General features: G+C 36.0%; 3 protein-coding genes across 3 annotated transcripts in view; 2 read left to right on the forward strand and 1 right to left on the reverse strand.

Moving 5' to 3' along the window:
• Positions 1-78: 78 nt before the first annotated feature.
• Positions 79-7975, forward strand: LOC144631957 (RRP15-like protein). Its single transcript, XM_078490544.1, has 7 exons — positions 79-186; positions 642-718; positions 1956-2030; positions 2502-2607; positions 3874-3963; positions 4598-4695; positions 7367-7975. Exons 1-7 carry the CDS (start codon positions 102-104, stop codon positions 7595-7597), a joined length of 762 nt encoding a protein of 253 aa, XP_078346670.1. The 5' UTR covers positions 79-101; the 3' UTR covers positions 7598-7975.
• Positions 7976-10488: 2513 nt separating this feature from the next.
• LOC144632017 (LIM domain only protein 3-like) lies at positions 10489-13419 on the forward strand. Its single transcript, XM_078490600.1, has 3 exons — positions 10489-11008; positions 11589-11805; positions 12497-13419. Exons 1-3 carry the CDS (start codon positions 11005-11007, stop codon positions 12732-12734), a joined length of 459 nt encoding a protein of 152 aa, XP_078346726.1. The 5' UTR covers positions 10489-11004; the 3' UTR covers positions 12735-13419.
• Positions 13420-15830: 2411 nt separating this feature from the next.
• The window catches only part of LOC144631794 (N-acetylgalactosamine kinase-like), a 29480-nt gene continuing 19641 nt past the window's right edge, over positions 15831-25669 (reverse strand). The window contains exons 8-15 of the mRNA XM_078490357.1: positions 21191-21230; positions 20758-20841; positions 19853-19927; positions 19264-19352; positions 18431-18506; positions 17668-17820; positions 17085-17179; positions 15831-16831 (exon numbers count right to left, since the gene is read on the reverse strand). Of these exons, the coding sequence (XP_078346483.1) occupies positions 16624-16831; positions 17085-17179; positions 17668-17820; positions 18431-18506; positions 19264-19352; positions 19853-19927; positions 20758-20841; positions 21191-21230 (820 nt within the window). The 3' untranslated portion in view covers positions 15831-16623. The remainder of the gene's footprint in view (positions 16832-17084; positions 17180-17667; positions 17821-18430; positions 18507-19263; positions 19353-19852; positions 19928-20757; positions 20842-21190; positions 21231-25669) is intronic.

Consider the following 25669-nt stretch of genomic DNA (forward strand, 5'->3'; position numbering starts at 1 on the left):
TTTTCTTTCAAAGGACTTTCCAAGCACAAGGGAAGGCCTGGCCGCACAGTCATTAGATTAGCCTGCGCTGTTTGGTCAGTTGATCAACTACCGAATCAAAGATGGCGGACGAAAGTGAAGAGCTTGAGGTAGAAGAGCACGTTGAAACAACTCTTTCAGACGGAGAAGAGGAAATGGAAGCCGAAGGTTAGCCTTAGAAGTTGAATTTTTTATTGTTTTTCAATTTTGATGTTCAATAGTGCCGCGTATTAAATAAATTTAGGGATACGACCGGGGATTCCACGTGAGTTGGCAAAGTTGGCATGGCGTTAGCTTATGAATTGAAGCTTGCTTCGGTTTGTAAAAGATTTTTTACGAAGCTTGGGTGAACATATATACTATTAATCTGTGTCAGATTTCGATGAAAACTAAATTTTTTAAAACAGGTCAGTTGATCAGAAAAAAAGTGTTTACACTTTGCCAACAAATGTGATACATTTTGCAGAAAACTCTGTCCATCTCTAATGGTCTTCAACCCTTATATATACTAGACCTCAGATCACTTGCAGGTATTAGACAATATACCACAAAAACAGAAGATAACTTCGTATACACAGCAGTATAAAACTAAAAGAAATTTTTATTTTTATTTTTAAACAAAGGTGACAATGAAGATGCCAATCAAGGTTGGGCAGATGCTATGGCAAGAATTCTTGGAAAGGAACTTCCAGAAAACAAGGTGTGAAAGAATTGCCTGAGTATTTGGTGTTTGTAAAGCATGCTTTGGAGGGATTTGCTCCACTAACAAGTTCAAACACAATCATTAAAATGCACAAGAAATAGACAGTGTAAAATGCCAGGGGGGGGGGGGGGATAGAAACGAGGTCTGGGACCGAGTAGTGTGCTCTCACAACTTGCAACACGCTCAATTCACGATGTAGTCAGCGGTTTTTGGACGATGATGCAACAGGCAATCTTTTCCCGCGAAATGGAAGATATGGCAATCACAACTACCATGCCGTGGAATCACTTATTATAAAGGGGTTCAATTCTCTTAACCAAAAAATCTAAAAGCAGTGTGTTTATCCGAAAATTTCATCATCGTCGTGTAGTTATAAGAACGCAGAATTTTGTGATGCTGTGCTACTTTTTAGTGCCGAAATGCAAATGATTGTATTCATAACAAACACCACAAATTGACACCAAGAACCTTTCCAGACAATTTTTTGATCATAAATCATTTTACGGCAACGATGAATAAAAATCTGTCCGACCACAATTTTGTTTTATCCAACCAAGATGGTGTCTTAGTAGGACATATGTCCTTTCAAGTTAAAGAAATTATTTGCAGCCCTGTAGTTTGGTAGTTTGGTGTCCCACCTCCCCTCCTGCCCCCCATTTTGTAAGGTAATAAGGGTTCTCCAGTACCCATCATATATACTCCTGGGTGAAGAGAGGTACAGTAACTGTAAGAGTTATTAAAAGTGTCTAGTCCACTTTTTGTCACTGTGCCTTCCCATTGTATATCTAGTCCAAAAATGCTTTATTCTAGAGTCCGATATACCACTGATAAGGCCACCACACCACCCATTTGTAATGTACTGATCAAATCAAAACTTTAGCATCCACCCCTGGGCAATCCCCAGGTATTTGCCCTTTTTTTTCAAATTCCCCATTACCCAATAGCAACTACCGATTTCAAATTCCAGTCCCCCTGGACACACCAACCAGTCAAATGCTGTGGTAAGCAGAGGTGGCAAGGGGGATGGAGGGATGTTGAAGTTTTTATTTGTTTGCTACATAAGGCTGGAAAAATACAAAAATTGTTTTTACGCTTCTTGTAGTGGCTATACAATGCTATACAGTATGTGGCCAGTATATCTCAGCAAAAAAGCCAATTCCCAATCAATGCTTTTTTTAATTATTATTATTATTATTATTATTATTATTATTTAAATTTTTTTCTTGTTTTGTAGCCTCCTGTGTTAGCAAAGTACAAAAAAGTGGAAAAAAGAAGAGCTGAGAGGAAGGAGGAAATAGCCTCAAAAAAGGTAATACTTCCAAAGTTGCAAATTTTGTCAAGTTTAATCTTTTGCAGGGCTATGAGGTATACCATAAAATTCCAGTTATGAGCCCCCTGCTTATACCCCCCCCTCCCCGGTTATAGGCCCATCTACCTGGAAACAAAAAAATACATCTGGTTATAAGCCCCCCCCCCCCGATATAAGCACCCCCACTGGATATATGTGTCCTGCCTCCCCCCCCCCCCCCTCTTCAGGATAACAGTACTGAACTGGGCTAAATGTTGCTTTATTATGACTTGTTAACTTAAAAACGTATTTCGATCAACACTGCCATGGCTTGTTTTGAAACGTTTTTTTTTTTGCACTTGTAAGCTCCCCCCACCACCACCACCCCCTTCCAGATATAAGCCTACCAAAACCCTTACAAAGTTGTATAACCCCAGGGCTTAAAACTGGAATTTTACGGTGTGTCATGGTTTTTGCTTCTTCTGTTCTAAGCTAAAAAGCCAAGAACGCCATGCCATGCTTGAGAAAGACCATGTCAAACCTGATGGTTCAACAATGGATTACGAAAAGAATTTAGCGAGAATAGCAACAAGAGGAGGTAACCCTGTATTATTTGTTATTTGTTTGCTTAATTTTTTTTATGAAATTGTATGATTTCATAAGTGCAACATGCTGAACCTTACACAAAAGGTGGCCATTACGATCAGTGGTTCTGTATCTCATCAGTTTCACAAAACCAAGAACAAGTTAAAAGTTGGAGACGCATCCCACTGAAATAGAACCTGCACTGAGATTTTTGTTAATCTTTGCCTATTGATTGTTTATGTTATAGCAGCTTAATTTTTGAAATAAAATTGGGGTTACCCATGCTTGTTTAGGAGCAACAGCACCTTCTTTACACTCAATAAATCCTTATAATATCACCATGATTATAGTCACAATAATTTGCTTGCAAAATTCACATTTCCAACGATTGTTTCTTATTCTTGTTTCTTACGATTTAATTCACTGGCGAGGTCAAGCCATAAAGAGAAAGTCACCATTTGTTAATGTGTGCGCTAATCATGCATAAATTATGCACAGTAGGGATGCGCAATGCAATACTGAGGAATCACCTTAAAGCAGCCAGGTTTCCTGTTATAATAATAATAATAATAACGGTTTATTGGTAACATTTCTACAGAGTAGCTCTACATTTACCAATTAACTTAACCCTAACCTAACAAATAAAATGATATTTACAATTAAAATTCTATAATTATCATTAAATTACTGTGTACTACTATGCTATATTATACTATATACATTTATGCGTTTAAAAAATTACTATACTATATACATCTAAGAGAAAAATAAAAATAAAAAGCTACAGGAGATCAATCTGTTAATTTAGTTTTCTTCAAAAGGAAGCGCTTTGCTTCCCTGCAAAATGCATTATGGTCCACAGTGTTTTTAAGGTTCGTTGGGAGTTTGTTAAATAGGGTAGCGGCGTGATCTTGAAAGGTGTTAGATATTAGTGGGATTTCTAATTGAATACATGTTCACTGTATTATCTTCTTTTTTATTTATTTTCTGCATGTAAATTATGTTCTGTAAGTAAGCTATGTATTGTTAGTAATGTATTGTAATTGTAAGTAAGCTATGTATTGTAATGTATTGTAATGTCAGTACTAATAAATAAACTGCATTATTTAAAAAAAACCTAATCACCCACATTTAACATCTGGGATACAACCCTAAAAATTCCATACTGATGACGTAGCTCTACAGAGATCAGTGTAGCGTCTCTGATTGATGTTGCTCAGTTATAAGTTTCCGCTGATCTCTGTGTGTTATTTAACTAGTTGTCCACATCTAATTTCAGTTGTAAAACTGTTCAATGCCGTCAGCAAACATCAAAAGGAAATGGAAAGTAAACTGCAGTCAGCTCCTACTGAAGCGAAAAAGTCAAAAGGTGAGACATAACAAGAAACAAGTTCGGCAGGAATTCATTATTTGACAAAGTACTATATGTTAGTCGACAGTATTCTCCAATCTATGAGAGAGAGCCTGGGATCGAGGTTGATTACGCTATAAGTCGAATTTTGACTGAGCTCACAGTTTTTGGAAGTGGCGTTGCTAAGTAGGATCACGTGATTTTATGACGCCATACTGACGTAACATAGTGCACAATTCTAGTGAGTTCTCCTGATTGGTGAATTGCGCTAACAAAGTCTTCTCGTTTCAAAAAGAAGCAAGAAAAATTGCTGTCATGTTTCACGTTGTTCTTGTCCTAAAACGAGAATACGTTTGTAGGTTTTTCCACTGCTAGGACATCTAAGAAATGTACCAAGATCTACCGGTATAACGGACTTGCAGAGTCATTGTACTGCTCATTGTTCGTTGCTCATTGTTACTCTCTGATATATATAAAAAAAACGTTTTGTGTTGGTTGTGAACAAGTAAACAAACAAAGAAAAAGACTGGTTCTAAAGTGATAGAACTCTAGAGTAAAGTATACCTCTTACGTATAGATGTCTTTTTATTAACTTTTTCCAATACACATGTTCAAATTTATGCTTACGTTTTATGTATTCTGTTTTCTGTAGTTGTTGAATCAATGTCGAAGTCTGCTTTTCTTGACATGCTGAAAAGTAGTTCAGACAAATCGCGGACTCAGGAAATTAACAAGGAAGAGAAATCGAAGGTAATTACGATCTCTATTTAGGAATATTTTATTCTTTGAGAGCAGCATTATCGTAGGTCAGGAGTAGGTAGAGCTGAATACGCGAATGTAAAAACTTTTGTTTGCCTTGCGGCAAGGCGCATTACCGTCAAACTGTCTCGTAATGGCGGGCGGTAATGTTGTTAGAACCACTGGATCCTATTCTTGTGACACCTCTCAACCTCTATCGCAACGCTATTGCATACAAGTTTGAACTTCCGCGTACAAAATTCACCGAGGCTGAATAAATAGACTCTTCTCTTTTCGCCTTTTATTCTCCTTTAGCTTAATAGACCTCCAAAGGCCCGGCAAAACGAGGAAAACATGTTTCCAAAATTTGCGATGCTTCCATGCCGCGCGGAAACACGAAATGTTTCTGCCGTGTAGCAGAAACAAATTTTGCTTCTTGGAAACATAAATTGACGCTGGAAACAAAGCTTCCCGTGTGACAAAACTGGTGTTTCTGGAAACATGTTTCCTTATTTTGCCAGATTCGACGTGAGAATTCCATACTGATGACTTAGTTCTACAGAAATCCATGTAGTTTCTCTGATTGGTTATTTTTTGCGCGCGAAAATTCAAACCCGAGCAACAACCAATCAGAGACGCTACATGGATCTCTGTTCATAGGCGTATGGGCAATTTTTTGCCAGGGGGGGCGGCGAGACATTTGCCCAAAAAAATTTCGCAAGTTGCCCAAATTTTTACGAAACAGTCGAGAATAGGCTTTTATAGATTGTGCTAGCATAATTTCTGGCATAATTGGAGCTAAAAAGCATAATTTGTGAAACGAGCACTGCCACGGCATAATTAGCAATTTTTAGTACTTTTTGGAGCATAAATTCATAAAATGTAGTAAATACGGTGTACTTTCTACAGAAATAAATGAAATTTAGGTAGTTTGTTCTTGCAATGCGTGTTTTAGCTATACAATTGTGATTGTTAAGTCGTTGTAGGCATTTTACAAACGGTTTAGAGATGCGAGCAGCTAATTTGGACAGCTGACGGCCGTGATAAACTGCCATAAACACAAATAAATTTACAACAACAGTTAATTTAAAAAACATCATAATTTGATGTCGTTATTGCGCACCTCTATGTATAGAATCTACGTCATTTTGTGAGCATAATTTCGGAAATCAGAAGCATAATTTGGGAATTCTGGCATAATTTTTGCATAATTTGGCAAAATTTTGAGCACTGCTAGTAGCATAATATGCCACTTTAAGGAGCACAATCTATAAAAGCCTAGTCGAGAAGAAACGAGGGTCATACGATGCACTAACATAACATAATAATCTATCATATGAGCTCATAAAACACGTTAAAAGAAATAGCTGTCCCTACCATTTCGACGGCCGAAGATATTAACAATACGATCCATGTCATTGTTGACTACAGAGTTGGAATATGCCCATCAAATGCTAATACAAGTGTGATTACAAGTAATAATTTAGGCCAAGTAAAAAAAATGTTTCTCGTCCGGATTTCTATAAAAAAGAGAGCATGCGGGCGCATTTTTTGGTATATTTTAATTATTTATTATTTTGTTGCATTCCATACCTGTGTTGTTCGAATATCGATGTTTTTTTTCTCCATCGTCAAATTCTCCAGGCCAAAAGCGAACTTCCAAAATAAATCCTGCAAGGTATTTGACCTATCTAGTACGGACCAGCGTAACAAGTATTTAAAGTTTTGGCCTTAATTTGTATTTTAACGCAGACAAAAGCCATATCTTACTCCGTACAAAGTGAAAGTTTTTGATCGTTCTACCTTTTCCAAAAACAAATAATAACAAAAGAGAGGCGGCCCCAAAAAAATGAAGCGGGAGGGGACGAGAAACATTTTGTTTTGTAATTTTACTTGGCCTTTTTGGCCTTACTACACGTTGTCACCCCGTCAGGTGCTGCGGAGGTAAGTTTTCAATCTGTGCAACGCACTGAATGATCGTTCTGCAGAACACTGCATGGATATGAACCACGTAAGGAAACTCTGAAAACTTATCAAATAGATCATTCTCTTGCATTGCCTCCAGCATTTCTGAAACAGTCATGTTGCCTAATCCGCGCACACGACGAAAACTCGCGCGCATTTTCTGCTCGGCTTCCAGAATCTCGCCGTCGATTTTTTAAAATTTAGCAACGCGGAGAAGCTTTCTTTATCATGTGTTTAACTGTGACAGATATTTGCAGTACAGTGCCCAACAGTAAAACAAATTACAAATAATAATATTTTGTTCGTCTGCAATGCAGGCTAATCAACACATGACCCCTAAGAAACCACTGTGCTTAGAAACCACTGCCTCATGTGAATTCAACTGCTTTAACTCGCTGACTTCAAGTTAAAATAGAAAACATATATCTCTTCGAAGAAAAAACTTCTTTCAAAACGGGCTTTGCCCAAATTTCTCTTGTTGCCCAAAAAATCTGAGTTGCCCAAAATTTGGGGGGGCTGCAGCCCCCCCTGCCCCCCCGGCCCGTACGCCTATGTCTCTGTTGAGCTACGTCACCAACGTGAATTTATCAGAGCCTTCGTTTCTGTGGACTTTTTGGAACGACTTTCGCAAGCAAAGAGTCGCTCAGTACATAGTTAATTTTATTCACTTCATTAAATAGTTCCTACCTCACTGTTCCTTTCTTGCCGCTGTTTTCAGCCAAACGACCACAGCGCAACGGATAATTCATCGTGGAATATTTTACGAGATGACTTCATGATGGGTGCGAAGATGAAGGACTGGAACCGAGAAGAACAACAAACCAAGAAAAAAAATAAGAAAGTGTCGAACATAACTGATCATGAACTGGAAATAAGTCACGCGGACTTTTTTGATGAATCTGATGAGGGTGACAATGAGGACTCAGATTCGAATTCAGATGAAGGGTAGTAGATATGCGTCACGTTGTTTGAATGGAATTCTGTCACGCTACTTTGGGGCAATTGTGTCACGGTCATGACGTTATTTTAAAGCGTTTCTTTCACACTATGTAAAGGTATTTTTGAGGCGATTCTGTCACGCTAGTTGACGCCATTTTAAAGCTATTTTGTCACGCCAAGGTGGCGCTTTTTTAAGTGAATCTGCCGTTCACAAAGTCAAACGTGTCTCTCCGGTACGTAAATGGTCTCACTAGATCAGATACAGCTTATTTCCAAAAGTTGATACTTTTTTCTCGCTTCAGGATTGGTCAAAATATTTTTTGCGTAGTGTGAACCAATACTCTATGTATGCTATACAAATTACACCTACCTGTAAATAAACAAACGTATAGTATTCATCTGGTACTTTTTGTTTTGTACTTTGGTTTTGACAAATTAGTGATTCATTGTTCGTTTTTTTATGTTGGGTATAATCCTCCCCAAAGAGGGCAACCTCGTATAAATGGTACTGTGTGGACGGCTGTTCACAGGCTAGAAGGTAAAAAAAAGGTAAAGTCTGTGTCCGAGCCTAAGTGGCCCATACAGCCGGAGCTTATCCCGGTTTCTGTAGCATTAAGCGACTAGGAGTATTGCTACTCCCCCCTGGATGGGATGCTAGTCCATCGCAGGGTTACCCCCCAGCAGTAAGTTCGCCGGTACCCATTAATACACCTGGGTGGAGAGAGGCACTGTGAGAGTAAAGTGTCTTGCCCAAGAACACAACGCAGCGCCCCGGCCAGGTCTCGAACCCGGGCCGTTCGACTCGGAGCCGAGCGCGCTAACCATTAAGCCACCGCGCCTCCCACAGGCTAGAAGGAAACCCCTAAACGGCTGAAAGGTACCAGAAGCTCGTTTTATGGACGTGGTTCAAATTTATGTTTTTGCAAAACCTCATAAAGTTTATGTCTTATATTTTTCTACTTTTTCCTCAAGGTACTCTGTACCTTAGAATGTACCCCCTAAAAGATAGGAAAAGGTGAAGTAGTCCATCGCAGGGTTACCCCCCAGCAGTAAATTCGCCGGTACCCATTTATACACCTGGGTGAAGAGTGGCACCATGAGACTAAAGCGTCTTGTCCAAGAACACTACACAGTGACCCCGTCCAGGGCTGGAATCCCGGACCGCTAAATTCGGAGTTCAGCGTGCTAACCGTTAGGCCACCGCGCCTCCCACACCCTAAAAGGTACAACAATAAAACCACGACACTTTAACATGATGGGTAAAGGTTTAGACTTCGGGGTGAAGCCTAGCCTGCGAGCATGCTCTCTATTCGGGGGCAGCCTTCGGCGCTCGAAGAGTTCAATTTTGATCGCGGGCTCGCTTCGCTCGCCGACTCGCGCCTTCGGCAATCGCGGGATCGCGCCTTCGGCGCTCGAAGAGTTCAATATTCACGTTGCCCCCGAATAGAGAGCCTGCTGGCAGAGGTGCGGGGTTTTTTTTTTTTGGCCCCCCCCCCCCCCCCGGGGCCTCCCCGTATCAAAAAAAAAAAAAACTTTTGAGTACCCCTTCTCACCCCAGTGGATCAACATCTGACTGGCACGGTCAAAGTCCTAAGATTAGAAGATATCCACGTTTGAAATTAAATTTGTAAGTTTAATTTTCCTTTCATTGTTAGAAAAATGACAGCAGATACGTGTACAGAACAAATCAACGTTTGTTCAAATTAAACTTGGAACAATTTCATCGCCTGACAATGGATTGAAACGTGTACATCATGTACCGTGAGTTTAATTGCGTTTCAGAGATTTTACTCATAGTAATACCATGCACTTTGTTTTCAAAATAAGAAAAAAAAACTAGATTTCAAGTACATTTCAGGCTCAAATAGTCTTTAATTTAACGCTCGACCTAAGCCCCAAACTAGACGTTCTTATTAAAAAAAAAAAGTTTGTGTCAATTATTCCACCTTCAGACTCTCAATATAACAAAATTATTTACCTTGTCTTTACAGTGTAACTCTTTTCTTATTTTGAACAGTATTTGACACCCCTGGGTTATTCACCTGTTAACCACGCGTACACCAAACATTTTTTCGCTTCTTCAAAGTTACTATGTGATCGCAATCAATTTGAAAACTCAAAACAAACTAACTCGGGTATTTTCAGTTTTTGCGGAAATTTTAATCTCCGCACGCAGAATTACCTTGCGTTTTTTATTAGCTTTGTGTTTTCTGCCAGCTTTGTACAGCCGACGATTTTGGAAAAAAGCAATAATTACATACCGAAGTGACATACGGTTTAAATCATAAATTTAGAAGTGCGCGGAATATTTTGTTTTTCAATTTTAATACCCAAAGAATTAAATTTCTTTTTCGCGTAGGAAGACGATTAATTAGCTGATCAAAACTATTATTACTAAGGGCCTGCCGTATCGGTTCTCTCTCAAAAGTATAAAAATAATAAAAATAAAAATTATACGTTTCAAAAAACAAACTTGTTTTCGCGTGTGTAAAGTGAACGAGCCGTAAATTCTTACACGTAATTTGACTCACATCGGGGCTGGCTTATATTAACCACCGAGGTCATTAATTTCTCGCCTTATAAACAAAAGAAATCCAATTTACTTGGCGGTAATAATCTTCTGTCTTCTCCAGCAGGGGTAAAATTGGCGTTTTGAGATCTTCAGAAGCTAGCCAGGAAAAAGAAATCTTTCTTGTATCAATGCGTGTGTGTATTAAATGGTAGGCGTATAAAATGCCCGAGCGAAATTTTCACAGATTAAAGCTGTTGGCTAACAGTATCCAGAAGTGTCGCTGTTATTTTCAAGCCATCTCCGGCAAAATGTTAATTAGCTCCTTAAGCAAACTATTTTGTCATGTTGATGTCTGTAAAAAACATTAGCGGCACAATAGGGGAGATCGGCTCGTCAAAATATTTGCTCATGGAAGTTGTAAATTTTCTCTGTACTAACAACGTCATTTTCGTTTAATAAGTCGCTAAACTGAAGACGCGCAGACAGCCGTGTTTTGCTCTTCGAAAAGATCGCCTTGTAGCCAATTTGTAAACGCCCCGAAGAAGATTTCTGGCGGTCTTGAACTCGAAACCTTGAGGTATCAAGTGATATATTACGCGGACAAATGACACGCATTTGTGAGCGTGGATGCACTAAATGAGACAATAAACTTGTCATTTGCAGAACAAAGGAAAGCGGCCTTGTTCTAGTTGGATTTCGATTAACGCAACATATTAATTGACAGTCTGCCTAATGGACAGGAAATACGAATATATAGAGATCGGTGATCATGCTCCATCGTATTAGTGACATTGTGTGTTTCCTGGTCTTGAAAGAGCGCAGCGAAGTGAACTCTCGTAAAAATCGTGCCGAACTTTACGCCGAGGAAATCAACTCGAGGGAACAGGAGATTTTCTGGAAAGGTTATGGGTAAGTGATCTATTTGAGTGGCTCGATTTGTTTGGAAATATTTGGTCGATTGGTCGACCTTTATATACGGTTAATGTGCTATCAGATCATAGCGTGGAGAGCTAGTAAACACTGTGCCAATAACGGGAAGTCTTGGAAGATGTATATCTAACAATGGCTACTATATTGCCTTGTATCTGCTTCGAACGGCCGCCGGCTGCAACACTTCAAACCGGTGCGATCTGTCTCGAGAAATTCAAAAACATTTTCTGCGTGGACTGAAATGGAACTCATGTTTGCTGCAACGCGCGCTGCGATAGCGTTCCCAATTAAAAATTAGCAGCAAAATTGTAGCCACTGTATTTAACAGAATGATCGATTCGTCGTGAAAAAACGTGCTTGTTTCATGACATTGCTAAGTCATTTTATTTTTTTTTTCACCGTACATTGAAAACGCGCGTAGCAGGTTAGAAAGGAACAATTTTGTTAAATGCCAATTGCTAGCTTGTAGGACTTTCTACTGCTTTACACATGAATTCGTCGCTTGAGTTTTGCAATTTATATTACCGTGCGTGAAATGTTTCTTATTTCTCTCTTCCAGCGACAGAGAAATTTGATTATCTCAAAGAACCCCCGAACAAGCGATTATGCGGTGGTTGCGGTGGTCCTATAAACGATCGGTTCCTTCTGAAGGCGCTGGATCGGTACTGGCACGAAGATTGCTTGAAATGTGGCTGTTGCGAATGCCGTCTCGGTGAAGTTGGTTCCACGTTGTACACGAAAGCGAATTTAATTCTTTGTAGAAGAGATTATTTGAGGTGGGTATTGCCAAAGTACTTTTCAACATTTAATGTTTACTCTAAAGATTTGGAATTTTAACTCGCTCTCTCAGGCCTTTTAATAAATCAGTTTATTTCGTCTTCATTTTGTTTGATTAATGATGACAGTTTCGTGAACCTTCTAGTAGAGTGACTAGAGTGCCCCCTGTCAGTCATTACCTTTACAGACAAGTTTGCTATCAAATGGGTTCTTTTTAGAAGCATTTAATGGGATTGAGACATTGCCTTGTTGTGCTTAGATTAAAAACACTCAGTTTTTAACACGCGTCACGCAAAATTGAAACTTTTACGCATTATTAATTATACTTCACTTGATTTGCCTGTCAAGAAATGTGATCATACATTTTAGTACTTCCGTTCATCTATGTCAATTCCCTTCAAAGTATACTGCCTAGCCTTTTAGCGGCGAGATGTTAATGTCCACCAATTAATAAATATACCATTAGGTAACTGTCTTTTGGCAAAGGTAGCGCGATATATCGATAGCTAAGAGCACTATATCGATCCACGTTAAGTGCCGTGTTTAGCCACATTTTAATGGGTTAAAACGTTTTTCACTGTGCCAGGCTGTTTTTGATCACAGCTTTGACCTCTCGCCTCACCGGATATGATTTTGCATCCACTTGGCTCGGATAAAGATTACTCACTGTTTATATTTGTCGCTTTTCAGGTTGTTCGGAACAAAAGGTTTTTGTACCGTGTGTTGCAAGACCATCCCCGCCTTCGAGATGGTGATGCGAGCGCGTGAAAACGTGTATCACTTAGAGTGTTTCTCCTGTCAAAGATGCCATCAAAGATTTTGCGTTGGGGACAAATTTTACTTAATTAACAACAGAATTCTCTGTGTTGATGATTACGAAGAGATGATGTCTTACGGGAAACCAGATACCAAAAGATTCATTGTCTAGGGGTGTTTCCCCCTACAACTTGGCGAAAAAAATTTTCTAGACTCGTACCTGACGAGCCCACTTTCATGGCCTCATATTTCGGATTTCGTGCGTGTTCCCTCTGAAGTTTTTGTTTTTGGTGTTGTTCAAATACCAATTTTGAAAATACATTTTTTTGTATTTTTTTTTTCTAGTTTGCCAAACTAGAATACCGCTACTACCGCTGTGGGTCTTTTTGTTGGTTTCTAATGATTTTAAATGGTTTCTGAATTTTGTTGGGTTTACCAATTGCACTTCGATGGTTTTCCGTGTACTGTAATACAAATCAGATCGTTCTTTGATGCTTGTAGACACGATACACTGGATTACATCTTTGCCTTTTATCCAGTGACATTACTTGCTCTTAATAATGTAAATAAATCCACTTTCAAAAGTGACAAGCTGAAGATGAGAAGGCTAATTTCCTTCAATCTCTGCCGGAACCCTGTTGAAAAAGAATAATTCTCTGCACGCTGAAATAGTGGACACGTTTTCTGTTGGGTCGTACACAGAGCACTGCAGTGGCTTTCAGATGTGAAGAATTGTGAAACAATATCAATAACGTTAATTCTAAGATTTATTACTGAGAAATGGAACAATAACACGAACAAGATGCGATTGCGAGATTGTGGAGAATTAATAAAAAATATTTCAAGTATTTTGTAAATCATAGCTTAATTCGAGTCTGAAAGTCTAACTTAACTTTTCTTCAAGCCAGCCCAACTGAAAACCATTCAGTTGAGCGAATGAATTCTAGATTCGAGTTGGTAATAATGAAGTAAATTTCGCGTGACTTTTAAAGAATGGAAGATGTCTGCTGCTAAAAATGAACTAAAACATTTTAATGGACAGCAGCTTTCACTGCATTGAGAACTGAAAGATTGATAATGTTATAATGTGCCACTCAACCAGTGAGAGAATTAATGGTTTGAATAACACAAATTTGATGTTGAAAGGGGAATTAAACTAACCGTTTTCGTGTATGTATCTAATAAAACATATGGTATGAATATTTCATTGCAATTTCAGCTAAATGGCAAAAGATCAATAAAAAGAAAACAAAATGGAAATAAAGCTGAGATAACTATTAAGTAGCCATCAATCCATGTAATGTGACAGGCCATTGAAGAGAAAAGGTGTCCTATTTTTCTCCACAATAAACATTGTTTGCAATCCTTTTAACGTAAAAGATGAGTATCTTTCTCCTTGGAGAACACTCGACTTTTTTTGCAAAAATTAAGTGTGAAGATATTAAAAAAACCGGTGTGGTTTCCTTTTTGTAAAAACTCTCAATATTCTTTCGCTGGAAATTACTGCCAAGTGAGAAACGACCAAAAAATCGTTTCATCTTGAACGCGCGATCAAGCACAAATTAAAGCTTTTTAAATGAAGAGAAACCAATTTAGTTAATAAGTTTGCAACCTCGACTTATCCAAACATTAAATACTTAAAGTAGCTTGTTTAACCAAAAACAGTTTTTAATAAAAAAAAAATCCATTTCTTTGAGTGCGGCCCGACAAAAGAACCTTTCTCTTGTGGGCGTTCTCTTTCCTTTATACCTTTTCCGGTTAATTAAAAGAGTCTTGACTCTTAGCCTCTTAGGTGAACATTAACGAAAGACGAAAAAGATCTTCGAGTTAACAATCTACTAAAAACAACTTCATTTTTCCGCTTTTTAACGGCGATTAGCTTAAGTGTTTGGCCCTCTTAGCTTGATTTTCAACATACAGTAATAGATTGAACATTAGCTGTAGTTAGCGGAAACGTAGCATTACCTCTAAACCCCACAAAAGGATTTTGTTATTTTACGCGATTTTTTTAACAACATTTGTACAGCAGATTTTCTCGATTGGCGAGACTGGATGTAAAACCGCAAAATTCCGCCGCTACTCATTACGCTAAACAAAAACAAATACACATCTTGTTGTTTTATGAGACCGCCGCGAGAAAATAAGCAATTATTCCAGTTCGACATCATTTTCGTCGCTCTTTAATAACCGTGTTTATTGTAATAACAAAACAGAGCTGTAAACGAAGTGTGCTGACCTTTTGGCACTGTTAATGTGTGCAATAGGAGATAGTTTTCACTACGTATTTCAAATTCTTCTCCCGTTCGCGTTGGCATAGCTTGGGTAACAACAGACACAGACATCTCGTTTCGCGTTTCGCGCGCTCAGTTTTTTCCCCGCGAGGGAAACGCGCGAGAGTCCATCCAAAAATTCCATACTGGTGACGTAGCTTTTCAGAAATCCGTGTACTCAGCCTAGTACCCAGGCGTTCCCTTCCCGCTTATCGATTTGGCGCGAAATTTCGTGACGTCACAACCTGTTCCCAGGCCCTTACGTGGACCTCGCGCTCGCCCGAGAGAGGAGGAGAACGCCTGGGGACTAGGCCGTGTACTGTCTCTGATTGGTTGTTGCTCGGTTTTGCATTTTCCCGCGCAAGTAACAACCATCAGAGACGCTACATGGAACTCTGTAGAACTGGGTCGAACCTGGGGCGTCTCTTTAGAAAAAATGGGGGCATTTACGTGGCTGTACTAAAAACCAATCAAAACTTAAAGAAGGAAGAGTGATTTGGCTTCTTTAGAGAAGGGAAATGAACACGCAAATTTTTGTTTGCTTTTTCAGGCCAACAGCGACAACAACAAGTATTACAGGCGGCCCAGACGTTGTTTGCGATACATTACGTTTTGAGCCATAATTCTAAGAGAATGTGAGAGAATGGTTGAAAATTGCTCTAATGCAACTTGTACTAAAGGATTCACATAAAAGTAGCTTAGTTGCAATTGATGTCTTTGAGGAGGCTGAGTCCTCTGAAGCCATTTACACGATTTATACTTTCCCAGGTTTTCTTTCCACTAGTTTCTCTTTATAATTATGGCTAAACACAATGCAATATTGTCACGGATCACAAACAACGTCTGGGCCGGTAAAACGGTTACTGAGTGATAAACGATACTTTTACTCTACACACTACTTTGTTTCGATCCGGCCGAACGACTTGTAAGTGCAGTTTTATGTACAGTAAATGCTGTTGTTTAATCTGAAACGTTTCACGAAAAATAAATCTAAGTCCTCTGAGTAATAATTTAAAATTTATTAAGTTGACCGTTTACAAAAAGTACATAATTGGTAAAGAAAGGTTTTTTTTTTCTAACGGGGGTCGTACAAAGAAAACACGGGGGCATTTACGTGGCCGTACTAAAAGCCAATCAGAACTTGAAGAAAGAAGCACGTGATTTGGCAGCAAGCGCGGGAAAACTGCGTAAGCCAATCACGATTGGTATAATTTAGGTTTTCACATGATTGGCTTAAAAAAATATCATCGTGGCTCCGATTGGTTATGCACGTTGCATGCGTTTTTACGAACAGCAAAGGCTGGAAAACCAATCAAAATCAAAAATAATTTTTTTTGTTTTAAATTCTACAGATTCTTAGGGCCAATTATTTAAACGAAGTTGAGACAAAAGAGCCAATAACTATAGCTTCCACACAACGTCTAAACACAATGTTCTCATACAGCGATTCATTCACGTTGTAATAACAAAGTTCACCTTCCGGTTATTTGTGGCTCTGTGTGATCCAGGCCTTAACTAGACTTTTTTTTTAAATAATTAGTTCTAAAATCCAGAGAATCAGCTGGCCTTATAAAAGAAAAACTTGCCCCTTTAATTTAATATTTTTCTAGGTTGTTGCAAAGAAAAATCTACCTATATATCGCTATGTTTAAAGTTATACTTAAAGAAAACGGACAAAAAAAGCACCATGTAAACTTATTGTTTCATGATAACCCATGTGCTTTGTGTATCTTTAAAAATATATTTTGCCTCTGTTCTACCCTCTCCTCCCATAAAGATCTTAATGATGCCCTAGTCAAGTTTTAATATTGCCGCACCACTTCCAGGCTGGGTAGCAAACAGACTCTCCGACACTCTTTCGAGTTTCGCTGGGTCAGCGGCATAATACCCGTCATGCACTTGCTTCATAAAGTCATCGATGACATCAACAGGCACCAGCGATACTGTGCAACCGCCCCATCCTGCTCCTGTGAGCCTGGAACCAACTGCTCCAGCTTGCCTGAAAAACAAGGTTAGTATAGGCCCCATCCACGAATTTGAAAACGGAGAAATTTGAAAACGCCGCGATGTACGTCACAACCGGGAGAGAACGATGGTGAGCGGAAGCCCGCGAGACGCGAGTGTGGGGGGCCGGGGGAAAAGAGCGCAACCCGGGGGGGACGGGGCCTTAGAGAAAGGTCTGTTCTGTCGCTGATATTTGTTTCTAGGTGGACAACAACTGTCTGAGATCATAAAGACAAATAAATAAATACCTGCAAAGATCCACCAACTGGTCGAGTTCTTCACAGCTGCATTCATACATTTTACTACAACTGTCATGGCTCTCGTTCATAAGGCCTCCCAGAACCTAATCACAAACATAATAACAAAAAGAGATTATTTTTCAAATAGCTGCCAATCACAACACGCGCAATGAACCATTCAGAACTCAAGGTGGAAGCATGCAACCGGCGAAAAACGTGGAAAAAAGTGCAACCTGCGTTAAGTACGGGAAAACATGCAACTAGTGCCAAGCTCAAAAAAACATGTAACGGCGCCAAGCGAGAAAAATAGCAACCAGTGTCAAGCGCGGGAAAATATGCGGCATTGCGCGGGAAAACGATTGAACAAGTCACGATCAGTTTTAGTTTTGTCCCTGAATGGCTGAAAAACAACATGTTTTTTCTCTATGTTATCGGCGCACTTCGCATGAGTTTTTTCCTAACCAATTTGAAAGATAACCTCAAAACTGTTGTCACTAATAGCCTCAGTGTACTTAGTTAGTGATTGTTTTCAAAGAGACATAAATACCCCCTAAAGGAGAAAAACACTTAGTTTAAGTAGAAGCTTTCTTACCTGAACAGCGTTAGCAGGTTTTTCTTCACAGACCTTTTTAAACTTAAGAACTCGAGAAGCTTCAGAGTAGACATGTTTGGCTCGGTCGTGAAGTTTGAAGCTGGTTACTCCAGCAGTTGAAGGACTCATGCATTGATTGATCAGCTCCTCCTCCTAAAAATAATGTCGCCAGTATGAGCTTACTTATGGACTAAATTAACGCCGCATGGCATAAAGCAGGGTTCGTACGGGTCATGGAAAACCTGAAAAAACATGGAATTTTAGAATTTCATTTTTCAGGCCTGGAAGGTCATGGAATTTAAGTGTGGGTCATGGAAAGTAAATCAATAATTTTGATTGTACAAAATAAATTAGGCAGTTTTTGGTGAGGAAAAGGGTAAAAACGTACCCGAAATCAAGATAATTTTTGAACATTTCCAAGAAAAATGGTCAAATTTAGGTCATGGAAAACCTTTAAAGGTCCTGGAATTTCAAAAGCTCGAAAGAGTACGAGCCTTGTAAAGGCAACGGCCTAGGTTGCCACAAGGCTGGGCAAATGTCATTTTATAAAAGATTCATACGTGAAAGTTGCGGCTAGGAAATTAATTTCTTCCTTTCTTCCGAAAGGTTTGCGCGATAAGAATGTTTTTTCGGGGAAACAATTTACTGTGTTTCCTGGTTTGCGGGGTTACTTATAATCGTAAAAAGGCTACTTGTTGAAATAGACGTACAAGGCCGTGCGAATATGCCACAAACTGTAACTAATTTTACTCTATAAACCTACCGAGAGCTCAAAGAATTTGCAAAGCTCTTCCTTCGTGTACGGCTCGGCATGAAGACAGGAGTCGACCATCTCAACCCTGTACCAAAGGTGAACAAAAGAAAAAAACATAATCATTGCATTCTCAATTTAATTCACTTTCACTCCCTTATATTCGCGTTGGATTTGTGATGACATTTCATCAGTTGGGGAACATTTAAAGGGACAGTCCCACCATGATTTAGAGCTACAGTCGAAGCTCTCTTTACTTAACGGACACTCTCGTAAGCGGACAGCTCTACTTACGGCCACCTTGTTCGAAACCCCGTTTTAACTCACATACAAACTCTGTATTTTTACATTCTCGTAAGCGGACAATCCCGTAAGCGGCCGCGGACACTTTCAGAGATTACGACTTATACTTTTTCTTTGTTTTTAAGCTCTCGTAGGCGGACACCCCAAAGGAAATCCTATAAACAACCTCTACATCTTGTTTTTATCAATCAACTTCACATCGCCGTTCGTCACAATGATTTTACAGTAATTACAGTACCATATTTCAGAGCTTGTTTTGTCGTCATTCACGTCCGTCTGGTTATTGTTAGCTGGGCAAGCTCCCTTAAGCGGTCATTTATCCCCTACACCTCAAGTAGCCGCTTACGAGAGCCATTCTCATAAGCGGCCAGCTAAACTTACGGACACTTTTTTCGCATCGCGAGGGTGTCCGCTTACGAGAGCTTCAACTGTACTTTCATAATTCTCTAATAGTTAATATAAAAACTTCGAAGACTTCTCGTGATACTGCCCCTTTCAAAGAGGGAAATTTTCAAACATGCGTGTACTTTGGCACAGCTTACATTTCATCCAAGGTCTTTTTCGTGCCTTGCTGCACTTCACTCAAACGTCGCACACTTTTCCAGTCCAGTCCATTCTCTTTAGCCAACACCTATTCACGAAAATAAAACGGCTGGAGCGATCTGTAGTCATAGCTTAAAATATAAAAAATGTTTAAAACAGATCTAAAAGTATAAAACGATACTCTAAATTTTCGATCGCCTTCTGCGGTCTTGTTCAGAGAATGATGGATTTTTGCAAGGTTCGCAGAATTCTTATAAGCTACATCGACGTTATTGTTCGTTGTCCCCTGGGGAGCAACTAGCGATGCGTTAACCGGCCTTGGGAAGGGCGCTCTTTCGTATTTAACCTAAAAGGATTTTGAATTCGAAGTTGTACTGGTACAAGTCTTTCACACACTGAAGCGGCGCTTATATTTAACCTTAGGCACTTAATTTCGTAACAACTGATTGCGTGACTCACGCTAAACACGAGTAAATAAACATTTTTAACCTACATGATAAATTTAGCAAAATAGTCGAAGTCTCATAGAGACCTTTGATGAAGCATTGGGCTTCTTTACCGTCCTTTATGGAAGTTAAACAAGCTTACTTTGGCAGCCAAGCGACACTCCACAACTCTGGCATTAAAATGTGTTCCAGCTGTTGCTGATTTTTTCATCTCCACCTACAAATAACAAGGATATATGAAACAATTTACAACCCCATTAAAGGGACTGTGTCATGGCTGAGTATAAAGTTTATTTTATTAAGCTTTTCCGAAAACTCGCTATGAAACTTCCTTTTTGAAAAGAAATTACTTCTCAGGATCAAAGTGACAAAACCATAGCTTCATTGCAACCAAATTTGTCTCCTGGGCGTTATAACGTAAAGTTACAAGTAAGCAAAATTAACTTTGGAAACTGTTCAGCCCAACAACATTTTAAAAACCCATGATGCAATCCGCTTCAAACTTCGTCATTTTTGGCCATCCGTACCTCCCTTTGTATTAGCTGTGTCATTGAAATGTTCCTTCACTGTTTAAAGATGTTATTTGCTATATTTCGCCGAATTTGATGGTCATTTCTCATACCTAAATTTGGCTAAAATTCGTGACACAGTCCTTTAATGCTCTGTTTCTTTTTTTAATAAAACAATTATTCCACTCGCGCTTGTTGGATATGAGATCGTTATAGCCAACGAGGCGCGTAGCGCCTCGTTGGCTATCTACCATCTCATATCCAACGCACGCTTGTGGAATAATTGTTAAATGTTACGAAAAGCTTATAAATTAACTTCCTTAAGAAATAATTAAATTTTATAGCAAGAGTTTTACAAGAAAGCTTGTCTTGATTTGAGCAACTGTCAAAGCTTGTAATTGTGTTGCAAGAAAAGTTGCCAGGAACGTCTACGCAATCGTTGTGATTGGCTAATCCTACTTGTCTTGGTTCTATTTTCCCAGCGTTTGCAGCAACACATCCAAAGTGCAGTTCTGCCAACTTAACTTCAAATACATACCAAGCTATTTGCAATTACAAACACGATACCATCCGGGAGAGTGACGTCATATGCTCTGATGGGATCAAATTCAATGTGCTTTGCCTGTAAAGTCACAACGAGGTAGAAGACAAGAAGCAAACTGAGAAAAAATATATGTACATTTATCGGAAGTTGCGCAGATGCTTATGGAAGTCGCGCAGATGCTTATGGCCGCCGATTCATACATTTACTTCGCGTTCGCTATAAAACCCATGAAAAGGCTAACAAACTGGTATGGTAGACCACAATTACCGTATTTTCTCGATTAAATACCAGGCCAGATACGTTTTTGTCAAAAATAATGAATAAAAACCTTCTAAATGAAACCAGGCTCGAGCAAATTATTATTCATATTATTTGAGGAAAACAGTAATTTATCTTATAGGGTTATTCAGAAAGTGGCTTTACTTACTGTCCCAGGCTCAGCCAAGAAAGAAATGGATTGGTCCATACTGTGAAACACAACAAAACAGGATTTCATACTCAACAACTACATTCTCTTTTTAATTTTACTTCAATTAAAAATAATAATAATGGGATGATGTGTGGAAAGAATGAACTCAGAAAAAAATTCTGAAATCACAGATGGGATTAGTCGGAAGCTCTAACCACTAGACTAGTCGGACGCTCTTACCACTGAGCTACTGAGAACTTTAGTGGTAAGCAGTGGTCATTTGTGGGTGACACAACGACTGCATCGCGCAATCACATTATGTCAATGAACACACACATTTAACTGCATCACGCAGTCACGAAGTACACTCAGAGTAAATAAATAATAATGGGATAATGTATGGAGAGAATGAACTCAGATAAAAAATTCTGAGTTCACAGACGAGATTTGAACCCGCGACCTTCCGTGCACTAGTCGGATGCTCTAACCACTGAGCTTCTGAGAACTCTAGTGGTGAAAATTAAAACTTACCAAAATTAAAATTAAAATTATATTAAATTTAAATTAAATTTAAATTAAATTTAAATTAAATTTAAATTAAATTTAAATTAAATTTAAATTAAACTAAATTGAATTGAAATTAAATTAAATTAACTTAAAATTAAAATTAAATTTGAAATAATTAAAATTAAAATAAAATTAATATTGAGTTTAAATTTAAAATTAAATTAAAATTAAAATTACATTTAAGTTTAAATTTAAAATTAAATTAAAATTAAATTTAAATTAAAATTAAAATTAAATTAAAATTAAATTTAAATTAAATTAAAATTAAGTTTAAATTAAAATAAAAAAATTAAGTTTCAATTTAAAATTAAATTTAAATTAAAATTAAAATTAGATTAAAATTAAGTTTAAATTTAAAATTAAACTAAAATTAAAATTAAATTTAAGTTTAAATTTAAAATTAAATTAAAGTTAAGTTAAAATTAAAACTAAAATTAAAATTAAAATTAAAATTAAAATTAAATTAAAATTAAGTTTAAATTCAAAATTAAATTAAAATTAAATTTAAGTTTAAATTTAAAATTAAATTAAAATTAAGTTTAAATTAAAATTAAAATTAAAATTAAAATTAAGTTTAAATTTAAAATTAAACTAAAATTAAAATTAAATTTAAGTTTAAATTTAAAATTAAATTAAAATTAAGTTTAAATTTAAAATTAAATTAAAATTAAAATTAAAATTAAATTTAAGTTTAAATTTCAAATTAAATTAAAATTAAGTTAAAATTAAAATTAAAATTAAGTTTAAATTTAAAATTAAATTAAAATTAAAATTAAATTTAAGTTTAAATTTAAAATTAAATTAAAATTAAGTTAAAATTAAAATTAAAATTAAAATTAAAATTAAATTAAAATTAAGTTTAAATTTAAAATTAAATTAAAATTAAAATTAAATTTAAGTTTAAATTTAAAATTAAATTAAAATTAAGTTTAAATTAAAATTAAAATTAAGTTTAAATTTAAAATTAAATTAAAATTAAAATTAAATCAAAATTAAATTTAAGTTTGAATTTAAAATTAAATTAAAATTAAGTTTAAATTAAAATTAAAATTAAAATTAAATTTAAAATTAAATTAAAATTACAATTAAATTAAAATAAATTAAAATTAAATTTAACTTAAATTAAATTTAAAATTAAATTAAATTTAAAATTAAATTTAAAATTAAATTAAAATTAAGTTAAAATTAAAATTAAAATTAAAATTAAAATTAAATTAAAATTAAGTTTAAATTTAAAATTAAATTAAAATTAAATTTAAAATTAAATTTAAAATTAAGTTAAAATTAAAATTTAAATTTAAATTAAAATTAAATTAAAATTAAGTTTAAATTTAAAATTAAATTAAAATTAAAATTAAATTTAAGTTTAAATTTAAAATTAAATTAAAATTAAGTTTAAATTAAAATTAAAATTAAGTTTAAATTTAAAATTAAATTAAAATTACAATTAAAATTAGATTAAAATTAAGTTTAAATTTAAAATTAAATTAAAATTAAATTTAAGTTTAAATTTAAAATTAAATTAAAATTAAGTTTAAATTAAAATTAAAATTAAGTTTAAATTTAAAACTAAATTAAAATTACAATTAAATTAAATTAAATTAAAATTAAAATTAAAAAATAAATTAAAATTAAATTTAAATTAAATTAAATTTAAAATTAAATTAAATTTAAATTAAATTTAAAATTAAATTAAAATTAAAATTAAAATTAAATTTAAAATTAAATAAAAATAAAAATATATAATTTAAATTAAATTAAATTGAAATTAAATTAAATTAATTTGAAATTAAATTTACATTAATTAAATTAAATTATTTAAAAATTGGATTTAATTTAAATTACCTTAATTAAATATTTAATTTAAATTATATTTAATTTAATTTAATGCTTAATTTTAAATTTATATTACAATTACATAAAATGAATTAACATTACATTAAAGAGATCCAGCGCTTCTACAATATCACACAATGAAGCGTCACCACGTATTTACAAGAGGTCTTGTTGCTTTTAGACGGACTGACAACCTTAGTGCCATATTATTTGGATCCAAATTTTCCGAAATTTTTTGCCAAGTTTCCGACTGACAAATACGGTCTGGACTGTGGTTTAAAGTTTATTGCTAAGGTCCTTCAACTGTGTTAATAAAAAAAAATTCATGAAGCACGAAAAGAAGAAATCCGAGACAACTTTTTTAGACCAATATACCTAATTCTTACTAATTTTCGCAATCTCAAAATAATCGCGAAATTAAGTACGTGCGAAAAAACATTGTGCGAAATTTTAACACTCGAAAATTAATACCATATTATATATCAAAATAATAAAAAATTTAAATGTTTGGAACTGCAACTATCTAACTTTAAAAATATCTATTCGTCTTGTTTTTGACTAGCACCCTTCCTCTGATTACTGTTTTGAGTTTGTAAATTGGTTGAAAACTTCTTTAGTACAGTCACTTAAGTCTCCGTTCGCAGGCTCTTTGTAGTTACATTGAGTCGGATCTTTGTATATTTCCAGTGGTTCCACAGTCTTTGACGACTGATCTATAAAACACTGACAAAATCGCGAAATTTAATACACTTTTTTCTAATTTTTCTTGCAATCGCGAAAATTAATACTCGCGAAATTAAGTTTGCGCGAAAATTGGTAAAAAATAAGGTATGTAGATCAAATTCCACAGGTATGCAGTACATGTCTTCTTCATCTTCTACTTTTTTCCTAACCCCGATGTGGGAAATGGGTCAGACATGAAACAGACAGTACACTAATGGAGTCATAATGCATGATCAGTGGGGTTTTTTGCCAGTATGCAAAACGCCAAACAGTCCCAGGATTTTATCCGACCCCCCCGAGTTTTATCAAACTTTCTCTTGCTTACTGCTGGCAACATCGTTTTCACTTTTTTTCGGCGGCTTCCATTTAGTATTTGAATTTATTCATTTAGTATATGCAAAAAATATGAAAGATGAATGAAAACGTAAACTAAATTACAAGAGCGCAACTGCAACAGATTGACGTTATTTTGCCATGTTTTGCTGTAACGAGTTAGCGAAACGATTTTAAATTACCATTTGAGTCCAACTATTTACAATATATTTAGGCTTTAGGGCCCAAGCAAGAATGGTCAACTTGACAGCTGAGTTGAAAGAATGCCAAAAAATTTCTCAATGCAAGCGAGTCTTTTTATTTACGATATAATATTGTTAAAACAATATTATAAATCGCGCACAAATATGTAGAATAACGTACTCTTTCCTGGACAAATTTACCCTTCGGGAATTAGTGAAATGAAGAGAATAAACTTAAACATCAAATATTCTTTATGTAAAACTCTGTATTTCCTTACTTCTCTGCGTGAGAATACTCGCAAACTATTTTCAAAAATTACATAGCTCTCGGCTTCCAGAGACCTATGTGAATTATGAATAGGCCTCGAATGAATTATCTTTACTTTAAAAGCAGAAAATCAACTTTGCCAATGTTTGCAAAACTTGGTTGAAGCGCTTTTGTCGAGTGTATGCGTATTTACGCTGATGGGTTGCAATTTTTTACCCAATTACAATGCAGGGACTCGCTTACTTTGCGTCAAAATTGACCAATGACCTTATAGGCACTAAGCGCATCTCCCGATATCCACTTGTGGGCATTTTGCACAACTCCCAACTAATTGTGCGCCCACATTGGGCAAATCAATATTTTTTCTGTATATACAGATATTATACACGCAGACTTCAAAGATGCCTCCGAGGGGCAAAAGTTTTTCATCGTGCTTTGTTTTAAAACAGGCAACTTAAAATTTTTATTAACTTTTACACTCGGAACATTAAATGTTATTTGCCGATCTATTTATAAACTAGTAATTAAATACAGTTATTAATTTAAGTTATTTCATTATTTATTTCATTATATTTATTCTAATCAATA

This window comes from Oculina patagonica, chromosome 12 (genome assembly GCF_052425735.1).
Source record: "Oculina patagonica isolate OP01 chromosome 12, crgOcupat, whole genome shotgun sequence".
Lineage (NCBI taxonomy): Eukaryota > Metazoa > Cnidaria > Anthozoa > Scleractinia > Oculinidae > Oculina > Oculina patagonica.

Coding starts and splice junctions, on each gene's coding strand:
- LOC144632017 (XM_078490600.1), top strand. Junction 11,806..12,496: donor TGTAGAAGAGATTATTTGAG/GTGGGTATTGCC, acceptor GTCGCTTTTCAG/GTTGTTCGGAACAAAAGGTT.
- LOC144631957 (XM_078490544.1), top strand. CDS start 102: ATGGCGGACGAAAGTGAAGAGCTTGAGGTAGAAGAGCACGTTGAAACA. Junction 187..641: donor AGAGGAAATGGAAGCCGAAG/GTTAGCCTTAGA, acceptor TTTTAAACAAAG/GTGACAATGAAGATGCCAAT. Junction 4,696..7,366: donor ACAAGGAAGAGAAATCGAAG/GTAATTACGATC, acceptor CGCTGTTTTCAG/CCAAACGACCACAGCGCAAC.